At 39.7% G+C, this 20,419-nt stretch overlaps 1 protein-coding gene across 2 annotated transcripts in view; it reads left to right on the top strand.

The window, feature by feature from the left end:
• Window positions 1–14,327, top strand: part of LOC102848666 (neuropeptide S receptor-like) — a 304,971-nt gene extending 290,644 nt beyond the window's left edge. The window contains exons 7-9 of one of the 2 annotated variants that reach the window (XM_006887597.1): window positions 2,533–2,619; window positions 12,864–13,044; window positions 14,234–14,327. In XM_006887597.1, the coding sequence (XP_006887659.1) occupies window positions 2,533–2,619; window positions 12,864–13,044; window positions 14,234–14,324 (359 nt within the window). In that variant the 3' untranslated portion in view covers window positions 14,325–14,327. The remainder of the gene's footprint in view (window positions 1–2,532; window positions 2,620–12,863; window positions 13,045–14,233) is intronic. The other variant, XM_006887598.1, reaches the window with a different exon arrangement.
• The last annotated feature ends 6,092 nt before the right edge of the window (window positions 14,328–20,419 follow it).

The following is a 20,419-nucleotide window of genomic DNA, read 5'->3' as shown; positions in this document are numbered from 1 at the left end:
ATATTTATATTGCTTTTGCTTCCTCACAACACTTAGTTTCTGTGCTTCTAGGAAATGCACAGGATAATTTAATGCTCTAACAGTGTCTAAGAGAGGCCTTACATGATATACTTTAAGAAGTATGAATCAATTATACTTAACATTTCATTTTTTACACATAAAAATATTTTATTCCTGTTATTGTTGGTGTTAGTGTTTTCCAATAAATAAATACTCATAATACAAAAACGGTCAAATGCTGCCTCAGAAATCTTGTCCAACTCCTAATAAAGACATTCAAGGGCTTCCCATTTTGACCTCAAGTTTTCCCTTGCCTCAAACTCATGAAATTTTAGGCAACAGCCAAGGAAGATGATTCACCATAGACCAAAAATATCCTGTTTGCTGCTTTTCATGTCTTAGGTAAGGATGTTCCCTCTGCTTAGTAAGTCTTTCCCAATACCTCACTAACATTCCTTGCCTTTGGGGATTCTACCTATAAGTCAAACTTAATTGGTGTCCAATGCATTTCCCATGAGGCACTGGTCAGGTAATAGCTCTTTTCTGTGTCCCTTGGAAAAGTTCTCTCTCTCCTTCTTCACCCTTTCTCATAGAGAGGATGTGATCCTTCTTTTCTTGTATGTTGAAAGATCCTAGAGAACAAAAGCCCATTTTAGCTATTTTATTTCTTCCCTGTCACCTCACCTAGTGATGTTCTAGGCTATTGGATTTTACTTGATTGAAAACAAGAATAAATTGAATCAACAATCCTAAGGTAAACTTCAAAGCAGAAGCACCAGCAGTAATTGTTGTTGTTATGTGCCATCGAGTCACCTGCGACTCATAGCGACCCTATGTACAACAGTCCTAAACTGGGCCCTATCTTGTGCCAATCTCACTATCTCTGACACACGTACCCCCATTACCCCAGTCACTGAATCAATCCATCTCATTGAGGGTCTTCTTCTCCTGCACTGTCCCTCCACCCTCCCAAGCAGGACATTCCTCTCTAAGGACTGGTCCCTCCTTGCAACATGTCCAAATTCTATCAGACAAAGCTTCAGAATCCTTGTCTCTAAAAAGCATCCTGGCTTCACCCTCTACAGGACAAAGCTGTTCATTTTCTTAGCAGTCCATGGTATATTCCATACTCTTCTCCAGCACCACAGCTCAAAGACATCAATTCTCCTTCTATCATCCCTAGTCATTGTCCAGCTCTCTGAAGCATAGCAAGTGATTACAAAGACCATGGCATGTATCAGGTGCACCTTAGTCTCCAGAGTGACATCGTTACACATTGTTGATTATATGATTCCTAACCAAAAGAGTCTGTGGTGTTAAACCTCCAGTGAGTCCACGGGGTAAAATCCATGGTGATCTGTTCCCCTAAAGAATGCAACCCAGAAAAAACCTGTGGAACAGTTGTCCTTTGTTTTGTAGGGTCACTGTGACTCAGAATCACAATGCACTGAGCTACAATGGCACAGAGGCTGAGATAATTAATCCAAACATGGCAACAATTGTAAGGATGGCACAGGACCAGATAATGTTTCATTCTGCTAGACATAGTACGATCACTATAAGTTGAAACTTTACTTCACCTACCAATACAACAACTAATGTTTGCAGGATCCAAGAGTGAAAGAAATAAAATTTATTATATCCCTGAAATCATATTCGTATATTACTCCCTCAGTGTTTCACCATTACAGAATGGCTCATAGGTGATTTGAACTATCTTCAGCAAGATTTAATTTTCATACAATATTGATACTGTTCAATAATGTTTGCACTCCGTTGGATCACCCTTCTTTGGAATAGGAACAAATATCAATCTCTTCCAGTCAGTTGGCCAAGCAGCATGCTTCCAAATATCTTGGCACAGATTAGTAAGCATTTATAGGCCTGCATGCATTTAAAAAAACAAAAAACAACCCAACAACAACAATATGGACGACAAAAGGATATTAGATGCAAAGATGGTGAAACTTTGGGCATATTGTCAAGAAGGACCAATCCTTGGGAAAAGATTGCACACTGGGAAAATCAAGGTTCAGCAAAAGAGGAGCAGGTTCTCAGTGCGATGGATTTACACAGTGACTATACAACATTGGGGTTGGCGTGATGGAGATCGTGAGGATGGTACAGGATAGGGCAAGGTCAGATCTTTGTTTATAGGGTTGCCATGAGTTATAGTCCACTGGATGGCACATAACAATAAAGATACAGGACTAAAGCTTTGTGGTGGTCAAGATAATTCCAACTCACAGTGCCATCATCTTTGTCAAAGCAGAACTCTGCTTCAAAGGATTTTTAATGACTGAATTTTGGGAAGTCACACACTAGGCTTTTTATCTAAGGCACCATTAAGTGTTTGCACCACTCAGAATTTTGTCTCATTGCATATTGGCTAGACAAGAGTAGGAGGCAGCTAACAAACATCAGTGGCATCCATGTGACAGACATGTGTCTAACTTTGGTGTTTCTATTCATAGAAATACAAATGGTGATTTCCCAGATACTTCATATTTCCAATCCTTTATGTGTCTACAGATGGAAAACTGTGTACCAGCTACAACAGAGGGCTCATCTCCAAGGCAAAAATCAAGGCCATTAAGTATAGCATTGTCATCATTCTTGGTAAGTGGTGATTCTCCATGTATTAGAGAATTGTGTGAACTTAACAAGCAAACTTGCATTTGTTATCTGGTGGAGGGAAGTCCTCATAAGGAAGTCATTTGTCTCTGGGCACTCCTACCCTGTTTGTCTTAGTTACCTAGTTGGTAAAAGGGAGATACCACAAGTGGAAGACTTTAACAAACAGAACTTTATTTTTTCTCATAGTTTAGGAGGTTTGTTGTTATTGTTATTGTTATTTTTATTGTTATTGTTTTCTTGTTATTGTTATTGCTATTGTTAAGTAGCATCAAGCCAGAACCAATCCATAGTTAACCCTCTAGCAGGTTTTCAGAGGCAGTTTCATCCCATGGAAGGAGATTGCCTATCTTTCTCCTTCAGAGCAGCTGGTGCATTCGAACCATTTGGCAGTACAGCTCCCTTATCATTTGTTGTTAGGTGCCATAAAGTTGAGTATGACCCTATGAACAACAGACCCTGTCCTATCCTGTGCCGTCCCCATCATCTGTGATACACTTTAGTTCATTGCTGCAGTCACTGTGTCCATCCACCTTCTTGGGAGTCTTTTCCTCTTCTGCTGACCCTCCACCCTTCCAAACATGTTATGATTTTACAAGAAATAGCATCTCCTAGCAACATGTCCAAAATATGAGAGACAAAGTTTCACCCTCTTAGCTTCCAAGGAACACTCTAGTCGTACCTTTCCCAAGACATCTATTTGTTCTTTCAGCAGTCCACAGGATATTCCATATTCTTCTCCAACACCACAACTCAAAGGCATCTTCTTCTGTCATCCTTGTTCATTGTCCAACTCTCAGAAGAATAGCAAGTCTTTCAGGATGCCAACCCTACAGGAGAGACTGGCCTCCATATGTATCTTGGCCTTGTCTCGTATCAAGGATCCCAGAAACCTGGGTCCAAAAGGACTCACTCCGCTACTGACAGTTTGTTCTTGGTGGTGATGAGGTCCCCCATCTGTGAGTTCATTTTCCTCTCTTTTATCTCTAGTAAGACAAAAAGTGTTAAGTTATTAGTTGTCACACTCTAGGAAAACTCCCTTCCATTAGGTGTGGGCTCTGATGGGATTAAGGGGTGCTGTATTGCACCTTTAATCCTTTTACAGTTATTATCAGGTCATGAGGAGCCATTATGTACCTTCCACATTTTATCATCTCATGTATGTGTTTGGGAGGGAGCATAATTCAACACATGATGCTATTTGATTGGAAAGGATTATGTGGGGCTCATTAGGTCATCTATGGTTCCATGCGTGGCTCCACTGGTGACCTAATGTGTAGGGAGTTGTGCTCCTAAGCCAACATGGAGCTTCTCTGGTGACTCAACCTACCAGCCATTCCATGAGACCCTGCAGTTTACGGCAGCCCAAAAACCCTCTGGAGAGTCCCAACTCAACATCAGTGAGGGACCAATATTGCTTTCTAATTCACCTCTTTATTAAAGAGCAGGTAATTTAGGAGAAAAGTCTGGTTAGGACACAACTAATCAAAGCTGATATTCCTATTACTTATTTGACCCAACATCTCAGAAAAGACTGATGTTCATGAATAAAGACTGAAGTGACATTTCATTTCTTCTGAATATCTCACCCTCAGTACAAATCCCTGACAGCCACCTTACCTCCTTTCTCCTATCTCACCTTCCTGTTTCTGCTTTTTCTATTCCCTTTCTTTCCCTGCTTTAACTCATGAAATAACCTAATTTCAGAAAGATGAAAGTCTTTTTTGGGTACCGAATATTCTAACATTAGAGTGTGTATGTTCTTTGTTATTCTCAAATCTGAAGTCTTCTATCTTAGGCCCTTACTCTTAATTCACCAAGAAAAAACTCAAGTCATCAGAAGGGAACTTTCTCATTGTCCACCTCCACATCCACCTACCTACCTGCATGTCTGCCATATGCTCTACTTTTTTTTTCTATTCATGAGGGTGTGGGGGGAAACTGTTTCTACTTCTATCTGGGCCAAATCTGTTCCTTCAGAGCACTAGATTCTATTCTTTCCTGTCTACTCAAGGACTTTACCCAATTATCTCATTTTTCTATCATAAAATATTCTTATTATGTACAGTCAAGTCAAAACCAACTCATTATTGACCATCCAGCAGGTTTTTACAGGCAACAAATTGTACAGAAGGAGACTGCCCATCTTTCTTCCATGGAGCAGCTTGTGGATTTGAACTGTGTGCCTTTTGGTTGACTGCATAACTTAATATCACTATGGCACCATGTTCCTGTGGTTGATTGCTTTCGAATTGAACACGATTCATAGTGACCCTATGAACAAAATACCTGAAGCCCCTCTATACCTATAGACATTTATCAAGTTCATTGAGTTTCCAGAGGTATGTTGTTTAGGAAGTAGATGCCACTCCTGCTTCCAAAAGGAACCAAAGCTCCCCCTTATACATGTGTAAGTATTCTTTAACATCTCCTTCAATGAACCTTCATACTTCACTGCTATGTTTTTATTATTTTTAATGTAGATTGAGTGAAACTTAACAATGCAAATTGGTTTTCATTCAACCATTCACAGATAACTTGTTTCATATTTATTACAATACCCATAATGTGCTTTTCCCACTTCCTCTGGGTAATGCTCCTTCCCACTGATCATTTCACCCTACCCCTGACTGCCTCCAGGGCTCTGTTGTTGTTTTGTTCTTGTTGTTATGCATCATCAAGTTGGAACCCACCCATAGCTGACCCTTCAGGTTGTCAGTAGCAGTGAATTGCACGGGAGGAGATTGCCCATCTTCCTCCCATGGAGCAACTGCGGAATTCAAACCAAGTGCCTTTGGGTTGATAGCACAACTCTTTACCACTAAACCACCAGATGCCCTTAGGTTAATGCCACTGTTTGACTCTATATGGTTGGTTATTCTAAGAGGTAAGTACCTCCCTCAAAAAAGGTTGCAAATATCTTGCCTCTGATTTTCACCTCTCATTTTTTCTGAAACCTACTTTAATTATGCCAAATTTTCTTATGCTAATAATCAAGATCACCACAACCTGAGAGATAACAATCCTAAAGTTTCATCTTATTCAACAATATCTGATACATCTCTTGACTATGCAAAGGCATTTAACTGTGTGGATCACAACAACTTGTGGCTAACTTTGAGAAGACTGGGAATCCTAGAACAGTTGCTTATGCTCATGCGAAATCTATACTTGGTTCAGGAAGCAGTTATTAGAACAGAGCAAGGAAATACCACATGGTTCAAAATCAAGAAAGAAGTATATCAAGGATGTGTCCTATCTCCATACCTTTTCAATCTATATGTGGAACATATCATTCAGGAGACTGGGCTTTATGAGGAGGAATATGGCATCAGGATTGGAGGAAGACTCATCAACAACCTGCATTATGCAGATGATACAACCTTGCTTGCCAAAACTGAAGAGAACCAGAAGCACTTGCTACAGAAAGTTAATGACTGTAGTCTTCAATATGGACTGAAGCTCAACATCAAGAAGGTAAATATTCTCCACTGGACCAATTGGCAACACCATGATAGATGGAGAAGAAATTGAGGTTGTTAATAATTTCAGCTTGCTCAGCTCCATAATCAACACTCTTGGCACCAGCAGTCAAGAAATCAAAAGACAACTTGCACTGTAAAAGTCTGCTCTCAGGGACCTCTCCGGAGTGCTAATGAGTAATGATGTCCATTTAGAGACTAAGGTGTGCCTGATGCAGGCCATTGTCTTTTAAATTACTTGCTATACATCAGAGAGTGGAACAATGACTATGAATGACAGAAGAAGAATCTATGCCTTTGAGTTGTGGTACTGGAGAAGAGTCTTGAATTTACCATGGATTGCCAAGAAAACAAACAGGTTTGTATTGTAAAAGTGAAATCAAATTTCTCCTTGGAGGCTAGGATTTTGAAGCTCGGTCTCACATACTTTGGCTCTGTGGCCAAGAGGGACCAGCCCTTGGAGAAAAACATCTTGCTTGGAGGGGTGGAGGAACAGTGCAAGAGAGTAAGACTCTGGATGAGATGTATTGACATAGTAACTGGGATAATGGACACAGGTGTGTCGGAGTCAGTGAGACTGGCTCAGGACAGGGCAAGGTTCAGAGCTACTGTACATTGGGTTGCTATGAGTCACAAGGCAACCTGATGGCAGATAACATCAACAAGAACAACTCCTAATTAACATATTATTGTTCCTTTAGAATAGTATCTACAATTTCTACCTGACATCTCTGTTTGCATTTGTAATAATTGTAAATGTGAATTCTGCTTGTCCAAAATAGGAGTCTCCATCTGCCTGTTATCCATTGCAAAAGCAACTCTTGCCCCTCTTTTCTCTATAAACAGCATCATCTTTCACCCTGGACTAAGACATAAAATCTAAGGGGTATCAGCATTATTCTATTTTTCTTAAATTCCTTCTCTAATTCATGAGAAATTTTCAGAGGATCTACCTTCAAAGTAGACTCCAAAATGGAACCATTTCCACAACTTCTGCCCTGGTCAAAACTTGCATGAGCTTTTGCCTGGAAAACCAATACTGGTCTTCTGGCTTCTGTCATTCCGTACTTTGTACAAAGCAGAAAAGTGATCTTTTTAAAATGTAAATCAGATTCTGTCACTCTCTCTTGGCTGGCTTCTTATTGCACTGGGAACAAAATTACAAGTTCTCACCATGTTTTAGCGGCTCTTGGTGATACGTCCTTGGGCCACATCGTCAGCTTCATTCCCCACCGGGCCCTCCTTCCTCTCTCTGTTCTGAACTCACTGGTCTCCTTGCTGTCTCTTTATGTTGGCACCTGTTCTCCTCTCTGGCACTTTGCTCCTGAAATACTCTTCTCTCATGATGGCAAGGCCTATTCCCATACCTAATTCTTGCTGTTTACCATCAAATTGGAACCACCCTTAGGTGACCATACAGCAGGTTTTCAGAAGTAGTAAATCACACAGGAGGAGACTTCTCATCCTTCTTCCACTGGAGCAGCTGCTGAGTAAAAACTGTGTGTCTTTGTGTCGGCAGAGCAATTCCTTAGTATTAAATCACCATAACTCTCTAATTTTACTGCCCAACAATTTACCTCTAACACAGGACTCACTGATTGCATTTTAAAAATAAAATTTAAATATCATTTTTGTTACATAGTGGCTTATTTACAAAGTTAATATACATTGTTTTTCACATCATATCTTTCCAGTTTTCTTTACCCACCTCTCCCTCCACCCATCAAATTGTGTGACCTTATGATGAACCACCACCCCATCATCCTGACCATCATCACCCCTTTTCACCTTCACTCCCTTCTTTGGATCCTTAACAAAATGGTCTTATGCAGTATTTGTTCTTATGGGACTGAATTAGTTCACTTAGCATAACGCTCTCCAGTCCCTCTGAAGTTAAGTAGTCATTTACAAAATCATTGCTCCTGCGTGCTGTGCAGTATTCCATCATGTGATTGCACTATAATTTCTCAATCCATTAGTTTGTGGTTGGACATTTGAGCTGTTTCTATGTTCTTGCAATGATGAATATTGGTGTACAAGTCTCCCTTTGTGCTTCAATGTCTATTTTTTCAGGGTATATTCCAAGCAGCTGTATCATATGGAATTTCTATGTTCAGCCTTCTGCCTTCCAGAGTGAGTGTCCCATTGTACAATCCCACCAACAATGTATAAGAGTTCCTATCTCACCACAGCCTCTCCAACATTTATTACTTGCTGTCCTGTTAAACTTTGCCAGTGCTGCTGGAGTGAGATGGTGTCTCATTATAGTTTTGATTTGCATCTCTCTTATTGCCAGTGATTTTGAGCATTTCTTCATGTGTCTGATTTTACTGTTGATAATAAACCTACAAGCATCTTCAAATTTCTTTTTCCTCATAGTTCATACTTTGTCTAAGAATACAGGATATATATTGATTGCTAATCATTTGTCCTCCTCTGCAAAAAATAATAAATCTATGAGAACGGTAACTTTTTCTTTGTGTACTTTACACTGACCCCAAGGTCTAGGTCCCCCATTTATGAACATTTGTTGAATAAGTAAATGAATTTCAATGATCAATAGTGAAAAGAACCTGTGCTGTTTTCCTGCCCTTTGCATCTCTTCTCCTAACATTTGATAGCTCAAAGAAACACTGTCCTTCATATTAGCTGCATGTTAAACCACCAAAACCATCAGTCTCAGCTTCTTAAAGGACAACAATAAAAATGTAAGACCACATGCCGCAAAGCTCAGCTAGTGGAAACAACAGTGCAGAGAGAACTGGGGATAAAACGTATACAAGGCACCAGGGCTCAAAAGCCTTTATCAGAGGCGTCTGGGGTGGATCAAAGAATCACTTTGTCCTCCAAGACAGTCAGAAGCACAGATTCACATTCCCTGGATGTTGAATCTGAATACACACACACGCACACACACACGTGCGCGCGCGCACACACACATCTATCTCACACATACACACACACACACACACACACACACACACACACACACATATTTATGCATGTGTTTCAGACCAAGACAGCCTTTCGCAATTAGGAACCAACTACCCAGGCCCTGCATAGGGGACATACTAAAGGGTCAGCCCACAACAGCAGCTCTCTCAGACCAGAGCATCACTTTCTAGAACATTTGGCAGTGCTCTCTTAACCACACTGAAATGAAATGTGCACATATTATTACCCACCTAGCATAGTTCTTTACAAATAAGTGTACTTACTGCTCTAACAATAAAGGGAAACTTGCAGAAAGATTATTTAAAATAATGCAGGTTTCAATGTATAAACCAGCTCCAGTAGGAAACATAATGAAGCAGTCAGATGCTTGAATCTAGACATAGTAACAGATATAAAGAAGGCCAATACAGGTGCATTTTCTTGGAGAATTTAAAAATAAAAGCAATAATGTTGTTCGCAACTTGATTTTCTGAGCAGGTGAACAGATTAGTAAAGTTCCCGCTTTAACAAAATGATCTTTCCTCCATTTTAGAGAGAATGGCATTTCTGAAAAGTTCAATATTTATTAAAAATATTTTGTGTTTATATATAAAACAGCTACATTTATAGACATAGGTGGGAATAAGCAGGAAGAGTTTTTCTCCCTCTTGTGTAAATGTTCATGCAGCTCGGATGGCACAGTTTATAGTGAGTTGTGCTGCTAACCTCAAAGGATGCACCTCCCTGATGTTTCAAATCCCTAAAAGCTGATGGGGGAAAAGATGGTCAGTCTCCTACCATTTAAACTGACAGCCTCAGGACATCAATAGAAGGTTAGCTGTGGGTCTGTTCCAACTCAATAACATTGAGTTTGGGTAACATGAATGTTGAGCTGGATTTGAAGGAAGTATGTGACATACATGATAAACCTTTCCTGGTGGGACTGCCTTCCTCCCCAGGCCGAATTCCCACCACACCAGTGTACATACAATTTCAAAAATGGCCACAAAGTCAATTTGTTCTGCCATTCCTGTATTAGTTTCTTTTTTGATAATGTAACAAAGGAGTACAAAAAGGGTGCAGTAAAACATAAATGTCTATTTCATATTCCTAGCAGCTATATACATGAAATAAGGCTATTAGGGGAGTTTTTACATTCTGGAGGCTTTCAGAGAGAATCTGTTTCATGCCTCTCTTCTTGTTTATGGTTGATGCTGACAGTTCTTGGCATTTCTTAACATGTAGATACATCTCCTGTTTTTATGACCTTTTGGCTTTCTATGTGGCTTTCTCTCCTGCATGTCTGTATCCAAATATAACAACACAAGTCGTTCAATAAGGGGTGTAATCTAGTAAGACTACATTTTACCTGGATTGCATCTGCAACAACTCTATTTCCAAATCAGATTGTGTTCAAAGCAGATGTAAATTTTTAAGGGATCAGTTTGAAAACAAAAGTGTGTCTGATTCAGGCCATGCTGATAGTTAGACAATGAAAAAAGAATGACAGAAAAAAGAATTTATGCCTTTGAGTTGTGTTGGAGAAGAATACTAAATATCCCATGGGCTGCCAAAAGAACAAACACATATTCTTGGGGAAAGTGTAGTCAGAGTGCTTCTTGGAGGCAAAGACGACATAACTTCATCTCTCATTCTTTGGGCATGTTGCTAGGATATGCTGTTCTTTGGAAAGGGACATCATGTCGGAAAGATGTATGGTCAGAGAAAAAGAGGAATACCCCTAATGAGATGGATTGATATGGTGACTGCAGCAATGGGCTCAAGGGTGTCAGTGATGATGGAGATGGTACAGGATAGGACAGAGTTCAGATCTGTTCATATAGTTGTTATAGGTCATACTTGACAGTACCTAACAACAACAATAAACCTGCTACCATCCCTAGAAGCACTATTCTAGGCCAATGCTGTAGTTAACCAACCAGAGACCTGGGAGTCTCATGGACTTTGTGTCTGAATTGTTCACCTTTAATATATTGCCAAATATATAATATATTGCCAAAGTCTGGAGAACAGAACCATGTGTCAGTCAATTATGGAGGCAAGTTTGCCTCTGTTGGCAGATGGCCAAGGAGGCGAAAATTCTTCTCTGAGGGAAAATCCTGAAGAGAATCAGGGAGATAAGCAGAGTGAAGAGTAATGATAAATTGTGTTGCTAAATTGAATCTGCACTTTAATTGAGAAATTGTGCCTTGTTGATCTGGCTTGGGGCTACTGGACTAAACCTGAATTTGCTTTGTATGATATTCTTTGCCTCTCCCACTCCCCAATCTATTTCCTTCATAAACCTCCCAAGCCTAGTCATTGTCAAGAATGTTTATGTGTGAATTTCCATTCCCCACTCTGAGGATTTAGAAACAAACAAATTAGAGTCTTGGAAATACTATTTAATTTGGACAAGGGGGTGTTTAGTGCGGGATGTTTCCAGAAGTGACCAAGTTAGATATGTTGTTGTTTGGTACCATCAAGTCGCTTGCAACTCATAGTGACCCTATGTACAAGAGCCCTACATCCTACTCTATCGTGTGTCAACTTTACTGTCTCTGACACACCTACTCCCACTACCCCAATCACTGAATTGATCCATCTCATCAAGGGTCTTCCTCTCTTGTACTGTCTCTCTTGCTTGTTACCTCCCAAGCATGATGTCCCTGTCCCTGTAACACATCCAGAGTATGTCAGCCAAAGCTTCAGAATCCTTGCCTCCAAGGAGCAGCCTGGTTTAACCCTCTCCAAGTCAAACCTGTTTGTTCTCCTAGCAGTTTATGGTATGTTACACATTTTTCTCCAGCACCACAGCTCAAAAGCATCAATTCTCTTTCTATCATCCCTAGTCATTGTCTAGCTCTCTAATGGTCTGGATCAGATACATCTTAATTTCCAGACTGATGTCATTGCTCTTCAGTACTCTGGAGAGGTCCCTGGCAGCTGACTTTCCCAGTGCAATTCATCTCTTGATTTCCTGGCTGCTAGTACCAAAAGTGTTGACTGTGGAGCCAAGTAAACTAAAACTGTTAACAATCTCAATCCCTTCACCATTCATACTGATGCTGCCAATTGGCCCAGTAGTGAGAATCTTTGTTTTCTTGATGTTGAGCTTCAATCCATATTGAAGTCTGTAGTTCTTGACCTTCTGCAGCAAGCACTTCAGGTCCTCCTCAGTTTCAGCAAAAAGGGTTGTGTCATCTGTATAATGCAGGTTGTTGATGAATCTTCCTCCAGTCCTGATGTCACGTTCCTCCTCATACAGCCCAGCCTCCCAGATGATCTGTTCTGCAAATAGATTGATACAGGAAGGGAAATTTAGAATGTTATGATTAAGCCTAGCTATGCTTTGAGATAACATTTAGTACCATCACTTCCTCCTGCTTTAACTTACAACTAGGAATCACTCCTGCCCAAAGATTTCTGTTCTGCAGTTTCCCAGAGAACATCTCAGTGAATTTTGCTCACTCTCTTCAGCATCATGTTAGATATGTGGCTAAGGGCATAGTCAATTTTCCCAAGCTTTCAATAAAGTCTGTCAAACAGCAGGACCCTCACTACATTTTATAGATAAAGGAGCTCTTGAAAATTTGTTAGTTTAGAAATTTATTTGTAAGGATATGTATATGTGTATATGCAGGGCACCAATGTTAACATACACTCTGTTCAAAGCATTCTACTCACTTCAATATTTCTGAGAAATTTCTAGTGCCAAAGAACTAACTTCCAAGATAAGGCCCCAGGCAGGGCTGACCAGGGAAACTCTCGGTAGGTGCCTGTAATGATGCTAACAGCTCTCCTTTCCTCCAGCCTTCATCTGCTGTTGGAGCCCATACTTCCTCTTTGATATTTTGGACAATTTCAGTGTCCTTCCAAACACCAAGGAGCGTTTCTATGCCTCTGTAATCATCCAGAATCTGCCAGCCTTGAACAGTGCCATCAACCCCCTCATCTACTGTGTCTTCAGCAACTCTATCTACTTCCCCTGTAGGTAAGAGGCAATCTTGTCTGTATCCAATTTGCTATTAGCCACTAAATGCAACCTCAGGGTGGGGATGGGAGGAAGAGTTTATCATTCCAAAACTCCCCAGAATATTACAATATTCTTATATTAAAAATGAGATGTTTGAAAGCCTGAAGGTGTCAAATATGTGGCCAAGATTTCCTAATGTGACAAATTCAAACCTTGACCAAGATCAAAAGCAATGCTCTTTCAACTTTACCATACCAACCACCCAAAGCAGCCATCTTAACAATGACATATTTAGAGGACCTAACTCTGTTCACAGGTCCAGTACAAATTATCTAAATACAATGCTGTGGTGTCTAGAACCACAGGGGACTTTACAGATCCAAATTAAGGTTCAGGAGGGTAAAGCAACATTATTGAGGTTGTATAAATATTTAATACCAGAGCTGAAACCAGACTCTCCTCACTGACAACCATTCAGTCATTTTGTTGGTTTTGTAACTAATTTCTTGGACAAGCTGCAGTGGGCAGGTGAAGAAATCAATAGGAGATAAAATAGAAGTGTGGTTTAAAGATCAAACTTGATGCCAATGCCTGAAGTTCACATTCTGTCATTTTTTAAAAATAGCTGTGTGTGACCTTGAGCAAGTCATTTAATTCTCATAACAAGGAGGTGGTTCCATTGTAAAAAGCTCATTAACAGCTCCTAATTATTTTTTTAAATAAAATTTTTATTTATTATACTAGTTTACTTACAAAGTCCATATACATTGTTTTTCACACTGAATCTTACCCATTTCCATAATGCATTCCTTCCTCCACTCATCAAACTGTGTGACCCTATGACTGCCCCCCCTCCTTAGATTCTCATACACGTTTTAATCACTACCTGATTTGGGAGGGACTAGGGAGCATTCTGCTAAGTGAAGTAACTCAATCTCATAAGGACAAATACTGTATAAGACCATTACTGTAGAAACAGACACCTAATTCTTGACAAGTGATGCTTCTGACCACTGGGTTCTGGTACAGTCTAGGAGGATGGAGGCCTAGACAAGATAGGAAAAGAGTGAATAGGAAAGTTTTACATATAAAGTTCCTTATAAGGTGTCTGATCCACTTTTGATAAATATTATGACTTCATATCCTTGATTTCCTTTTCATCAGGTCAAATTCTTTTCCTCCCTTGCTTCTCTCTAACTTTTTCTAGGGAGCAAAGATCACGGGATTCCAGAATGACCTACCGGGAGAGAACTGAAAAATATGAGATGCAGGTTCTATCCAAGCCCGAATTCATCTAGACCTCAGCTGCACCTGCAGTCTCAGCTGAATGTGATCAACTCTCCTCATTCTCCATCAGCAACCTGGGCATGTGCATGGTACCCAAGCCCTCTCCATGCTAATTCTGTCATCATTTGAGGATGCAAACATACAGAAAAAACCTTCACAAGTATGTCTTCACTGTGTTGACAAGTCTCAGCAAGCAGAATTTACCAACTAATCATGCAAATCAAGAAAGACCTTCCTCATTTCTGTGGTTCCCAGCCCTTAATTCTACCGTCAGCACCAGGTACTGGTGGACAGAGACATCACTGGCCCAGGGCCCTGGCTGAGGGAGCTGAAGAAGTAATGGAGAAGAAAGAGAGGAGGCTGAATGTGAGACTTCTAATTACAACCTAAAAAGTTAACTGAATGGGAAAGATCCAGGTGAAAAGACAGGGTAATGATGAGCAAGGTCCAGTGATGATTAACTTTATAAAACATAATGCATGAGAATGATTGTATGAAACACAACATGAGATGTGAAACACAATGTATATGAACTTTGTAAGGAAACCAATTAAAAAAATGTTTAAAAAGTAAATTAAAGATTTTCCTTGGTCTAGGTTTTTAAAATTTTTCCTTTTTTTTTTTTTGTCTGGAAGTTTGGTAGTTATAACCAAAAAAGAAGTTTGTCCTTGAAATGTTCATTAATTTATTTAAAGATGTTGGCATTTCTGCTGAAGGTCTTGGTTTACACAGGGGCTTGTTGGCAGCAGCCAAAGCCTCATTCTCATTGTATCAATAGATGATTTAAGGGATGAGCACAACTGCTTGCCCTCCAAAGTGAGCTCAGAATTGAAGGGCACTTTCTCAGAAAGGAAAATAACATAGAGCTAAAAAATCCTGAGGCTGTGACCCCCCCAGTTTCAGAAAGCCAAGACTGTCCTTGAGGTCCTCTGAAGTCCTCTCCTCTAATGTCCCTGGGTCATTCTCACCTTGGCAGCATTTCTTCTCCTTTCAGATCCTTGTTGAGGACTGAACTCCCACTACTGTTTCAAGCCTAATATTCCAGAAGTGCTTTGTCTTCGCTTGCATTTGCAGCCATTGTCTATCTGACATCTTAGCTTGGAAGAGCTGGCGGGGCTTGTTTTGACATGTCTGGAGCTTGGTATTTATAAGTATAACCCAAGTGAAATGTGACTAAATGTTTTCCAGTCAATTTTTGCCAGAAAATTGTTCCATAAGTGGAAATGGAATGATTTAATTAGATTATGTGCACATTCCCACCCACAGTTCTGGGATGTGCATGAGTACCTTATATTTAGCTTCACATACATTCTTGACATTAAATTATCCTTGGCAAAAATCTTCCTTCTCAGGATTATTCAGAGTTTAAATCTCCCCCCTCCCTGGCCCCCACTACACTTTTTGGCCTAGTTAACATTAAAATGTTCAGTGTAGTTTAATAGCACTCCATTCCTCATTTCTGTACCATCCTAAAGAAAGCATATTCAAGGTCACAGTGGCATTTTTGCCATATATTTTTATTTCTGAACTTTGGTGATCTAGTAGATTAGGAGCTGTGTTGCCAAACCAAAGGTGTTTGGTTTGAATCCACCAGATACTTTGTTGGAGAAAATGGGTAATTGCCTTCCACACAATTTCCAGCTTCTGAGTACCAACTGGAGGGTCAGCTATGAGTCAGTTCTGGCTCAGTAGCACATAATAGCAACAATAAACAACTCGCTTTTCAATGCTATCTGACTTTAGGGAAAATATTTCTTCTGGCAGGAAACCGATTTCTCTGGCATCATCTCTCTGAGATTTATGCATTACATTTGAGGAGGCTGGGTAGTCTACACACAAGTTTTGAAGACTGTCTCCTTCTCAGTCCAATCAGCTAGACTTGAGCAACCCTGGAAGCTTTGAATGGTGAGAAGAGCACTTCAACATTTCACTTTAAATCAAGATGTGCTGTAGACGACCCACAGAATCATTGTTAAAATAGCAGCCTGCATGGGAGCCAATTACCAGAGCCGGATCTGGCAGGTATCCTAGACTGCAAAAGAGAAGGTCTGGATTCCCTTGACAGATACTTTCAATCTCTGTCACGTTCTTGTCTGCACAAGGCATTACATGACTCTCTCATCCGTCAACAAATTTATAAAGTTAAGGAGACTGCTGAATGAGAGGCTTTGTGCTCTTTAAACACTGTGAATATGATTTGATTATTTTTTTCAGTTGTAATGTTATTCTTCTCATTCCCTAAGAAGACTGAAGATTGATATGGTAAAGATTGCTGCAGAACAAACTTCTAAAATGAATTAAAATAAAAACTGTCTTATGCTGTTGTGCTTTATTGTTGTGTTGGTTATTGTTGAATAGCGTCCAGTCAGAATTGACCTCCCAGCAGACTTTCAGAGGCAGTAAATCGCAAAAGAGGAGATTTCAGTTTTTCTCCAGTGGAACAGGTGGTGGATTTGAACTGTGTGCCTTTGAGTTGGCAGCACAATTTTTTACCACTTCACCAGAGCTCCCTCCACATATTTGTTGAGCTTGAAAAAATATGGTTGGAACCTTCTAAGAATACTAGTAATGAGTAGTGTGTGACCTGGGCAAACCATTCATCTATTTGGGCATCAGTTGTCTCAATTCATAAGACGGGACCAACTAATATTGAAGTAGAGACTCGTGTGGGTGCCTTATAGATACAACTGCAAAGATGGTAATGGCCTTTCTACCATCAGAGTTAGGGCTTCTGGAATTCTTTCCCATGAGACATAAGGCTGATTTGTTTGTCCTTCAGAAGATATTACTTTCTCATATATCACTATGATCTCTGAAAAGACATAATTTCTCAATGGGATATAGGGTTTCTGTTCTTGCAGAGAATCTAAAGCTTAGTGCTATGAAGTCACTGTTGGAATCTTTGATACCCAAGTGGGATCAGAAAGCAGCAGGATGCTCTATAGAATAATGACACCGACTGCCTGCAGTGAGGTCTTACACAGGTCAATGGTAACATTATCACCGTGCCTCAGGGATGTGAAAATTCAGAATCACGTGGATAGCTGCTCATAATATAGTCAGTCACTCTGTAAAAATAAGTGTTTTCACTGTACTGAACTAAATTAAATATTAATCACAAAAACCTCTCTACTTTCAGGGTTAGTATAGGGTATAACTTAATTGAAGTTTAATTTTATCAACCAATATTTTGTACTGCTGTCCCCAGAGAGAGTTAGCATCTAATGACTTTCTAATGACTTTAATTTATGAATAATCATGAGTAGTAAAAAAATCCTTTCAAGTCAGCCAAACATTTAGTTTACGTTTTCTTCTTAGCTTCACTCAATTTTATTCACATAGGTAGAAATGACCTTGTCTGGTTTATCAGCATATGCAGTGTCAGAAAGGACACCAGCCTGGCTGGATCTGTTAAGGAAATAGGAAAACGAAACATTTTTAGCAAGAAATAAAGTCATTTTGTTCTTCTGGAATCATCTTAGCTGAGCTATAGTATAGACCTACTTGTACTCCAGCTCTTTCACCATAGTTTGAATATACTTCATCTGGCATGCAGATCTACCAGTGCTCCCTGCAGCTTTTCAATTGCATTTGATTGGAAATAGATAGCTCTCACTGTTAAGGTGTCAACCTCTTTGGATTTGGGAAAACTATGCCTCATTTCTCTGCAATTCTATTTTAAGAATGCTTTACCAACTTCAAGGCTGGTCCCATTAACATTCCAAAAGTGCAAGGTACAGGCTTATAGAATATAAAGTTGGCAAAGCCTTAAGATGGTTTTTCGACTATTCAGGGGCCTGAGAGTTGTTCCAAGCAGGTGATTTGGTTTTGATATTAATGAACAAAAAATAGCATATACATCTGTTGTTGTTAGGTGCTTATCAAAACTCAGAGCAACCCCATGAACAGATTTGAACCCTGTCCTATCCTGTGCCATCCTTACCATCTCTGAAACACTTGTGCCCATTGGTGCAGTCACTATGTAAATACATCTCATAGGAGCTCCTTCCTCTCTTCCACTGAAATTCTATCTTTCCAGGCATTATGTTCTTTTCCAAGGAATAGCGTAACCACATATTCAAAGTATGAGAGACAAAGCCTTACCATCCTTGCCTACAAGGAGGACTCTGGCTGCATATTTTCCATATATATTTCAAGTAAATTAAATGTAGATCAATTGCCCCAAGGATCTCAGATTGTCTAGGAGGAGGGCAAAATGTGAATTAGCATTGTTGTTGTTGATCATGTTAGGTGCTATTGTGTCAATACAACTTATAGAGGCTGTATGAACAGCCCACCTGAACCTTGTCCTATCCTATGCCATCCTCATCCTCTCTGACACACTTGAACCCGTTGATGAAGTCACCTTGTCAGCCCATCTCACTGAGAGTTTTCCTCTCCATCTTTCTAAGAATGATGTACCTTTCTAAGGAATAGCCTTACCTGGCTACATGTCCAAAGTACGAAAGAAGAAACTTTGCCATCCTTGCCTCCAAGGATTAACATTAGGCATGAATATTTCAAGAATGTACAATGCATGTTCCAGAAAATCATTAAAAAGCAGAAATGAAGCATATAACTTCCTAACTAAAGAGGGAGAAAATTTAAAATTGAGTGGAAAACTGAAAATTATTCAAATAATTCAAAAGGCAAAGAAATGAGACTTTACACTTGAATGAGAAAAGATACTAATTCTGTATTTCTATACATTTAAAAATTGGCTTCAAAATGTTTTTTAAAAGGACAGGCTTACTGGTCTGATAGAAACTGGTAGAACCTCCTCCATTATGGTCTTTTTTGCTGTTGTTGTGTCAATTCAGAACCAACTCATAGATGATCCTGCCTCAGGTTTTCAGAGACAGTAAATTCCAAGGGAGAAAACAGTTCATCCTTCCCCCACAGAGCAACTGGTAGATTCAGATTGTGTGCTGGTTGGGATTGCACTATAGCTTCTTAATTTCAGGCCACCAGAGTTCCCTACTATGGCCCTTGTTATTGTTATTGTGTTTCATTAAGTTGAGTATGACCCATAGTGACCTTATGAACAGCAGCTCCAATCCTTGCCCTATCCTGAGCCAATTTCACCATCTCTGACACACCTAATCATTTCTGTAGTCATTGTGTCAATCCCCTTCACCAGGGTCTTCCTCTTCTGCATTGATCCTCTACCCTTCCAAGCATGATGTCCTTCTCCAAGGACTGGTCCCTCCTGGTCACATGCCCAAACTATGTGAGTTGGAACTTCAAAATCCTTGCCTCCTATTGCCAGTGATTTGGAGCATTTCTCCATGTGTCTTTGGACATCTGAATATCTTCCTCTCTGAAAATTCTTTCCATGACTTTTGACCATTTTGTAATTGGGTTATCAATCGCTTTCATCTGGAGGCCCAGGAATATTCTGTAAACTTTTGTTATGAGACTCTTTTCTTAGTTGGTATTAACAAATGTTTTTTCCCAGTCAATAGGCTCTCTTTTCACCCTATTAGGAAAAGTTTTGATGAGCACAGGGATTTAGTCTTTAGAAGGTCCTATTCGTCAATTTTATTCTCTTCAGACTGTGAATTTCTGGATGCATTTGGCAGTCTCTTTATACCAGAGTAGGCCTTTAAAGTCTGATTTTGTCTCTTATGAGCTTTATAGATTTGGACTTTACTCCCAGGTCTCTTAACCACCTTAAGTTTTGTGTATGGTGTGAGATGTGGATCCTGTTTCAGCTTTCTGTAAATAGCAGTTCAATTTTGTCAGCACCATTTGTTGAAGAGGTTGTAATTTCCCCATTTGATAGCTTTGATTTCCTTGTGAAATATCAGATGACCATAGATAGATAGCTGGATTTACTTCTGGGTTCTCAATTTTGTTCCATTTGTCTGTGTGCCTGTCATTGTATCAGTACCATGCTATTTTGGTTACTACTGCTGTGTAGTAGGTTTTGAGATTAGAGAAGACTCTACCTACTATCTCAATTTTGTTTCTCAGAAGTATTTTGCTTACTCATGGTCTGTTACCCCACCAAATAAATTTGACAATTTCTCTTTCATTCTCTTTGAAAAAGGACTTTAGTATTTGGATTGAGATTTCATTGAACATGTAGACTTCTTTTGGTAGA

Source organism: Elephantulus edwardii, unplaced genomic scaffold, assembly GCF_000299155.1.
Source record: "Elephantulus edwardii isolate Elephantulus edwardi_28Jun2011 unplaced genomic scaffold, EleEdw1.0 scaffold00059, whole genome shotgun sequence".
Classification (NCBI taxonomy): Eukaryota; Metazoa; Chordata; class Mammalia; order Macroscelidea; family Macroscelididae; genus Elephantulus; species Elephantulus edwardii.
The sequence above is the reverse complement of the archived record's forward strand: the minus strand, read 5'-3'. Positions and strand labels throughout refer to the sequence as shown.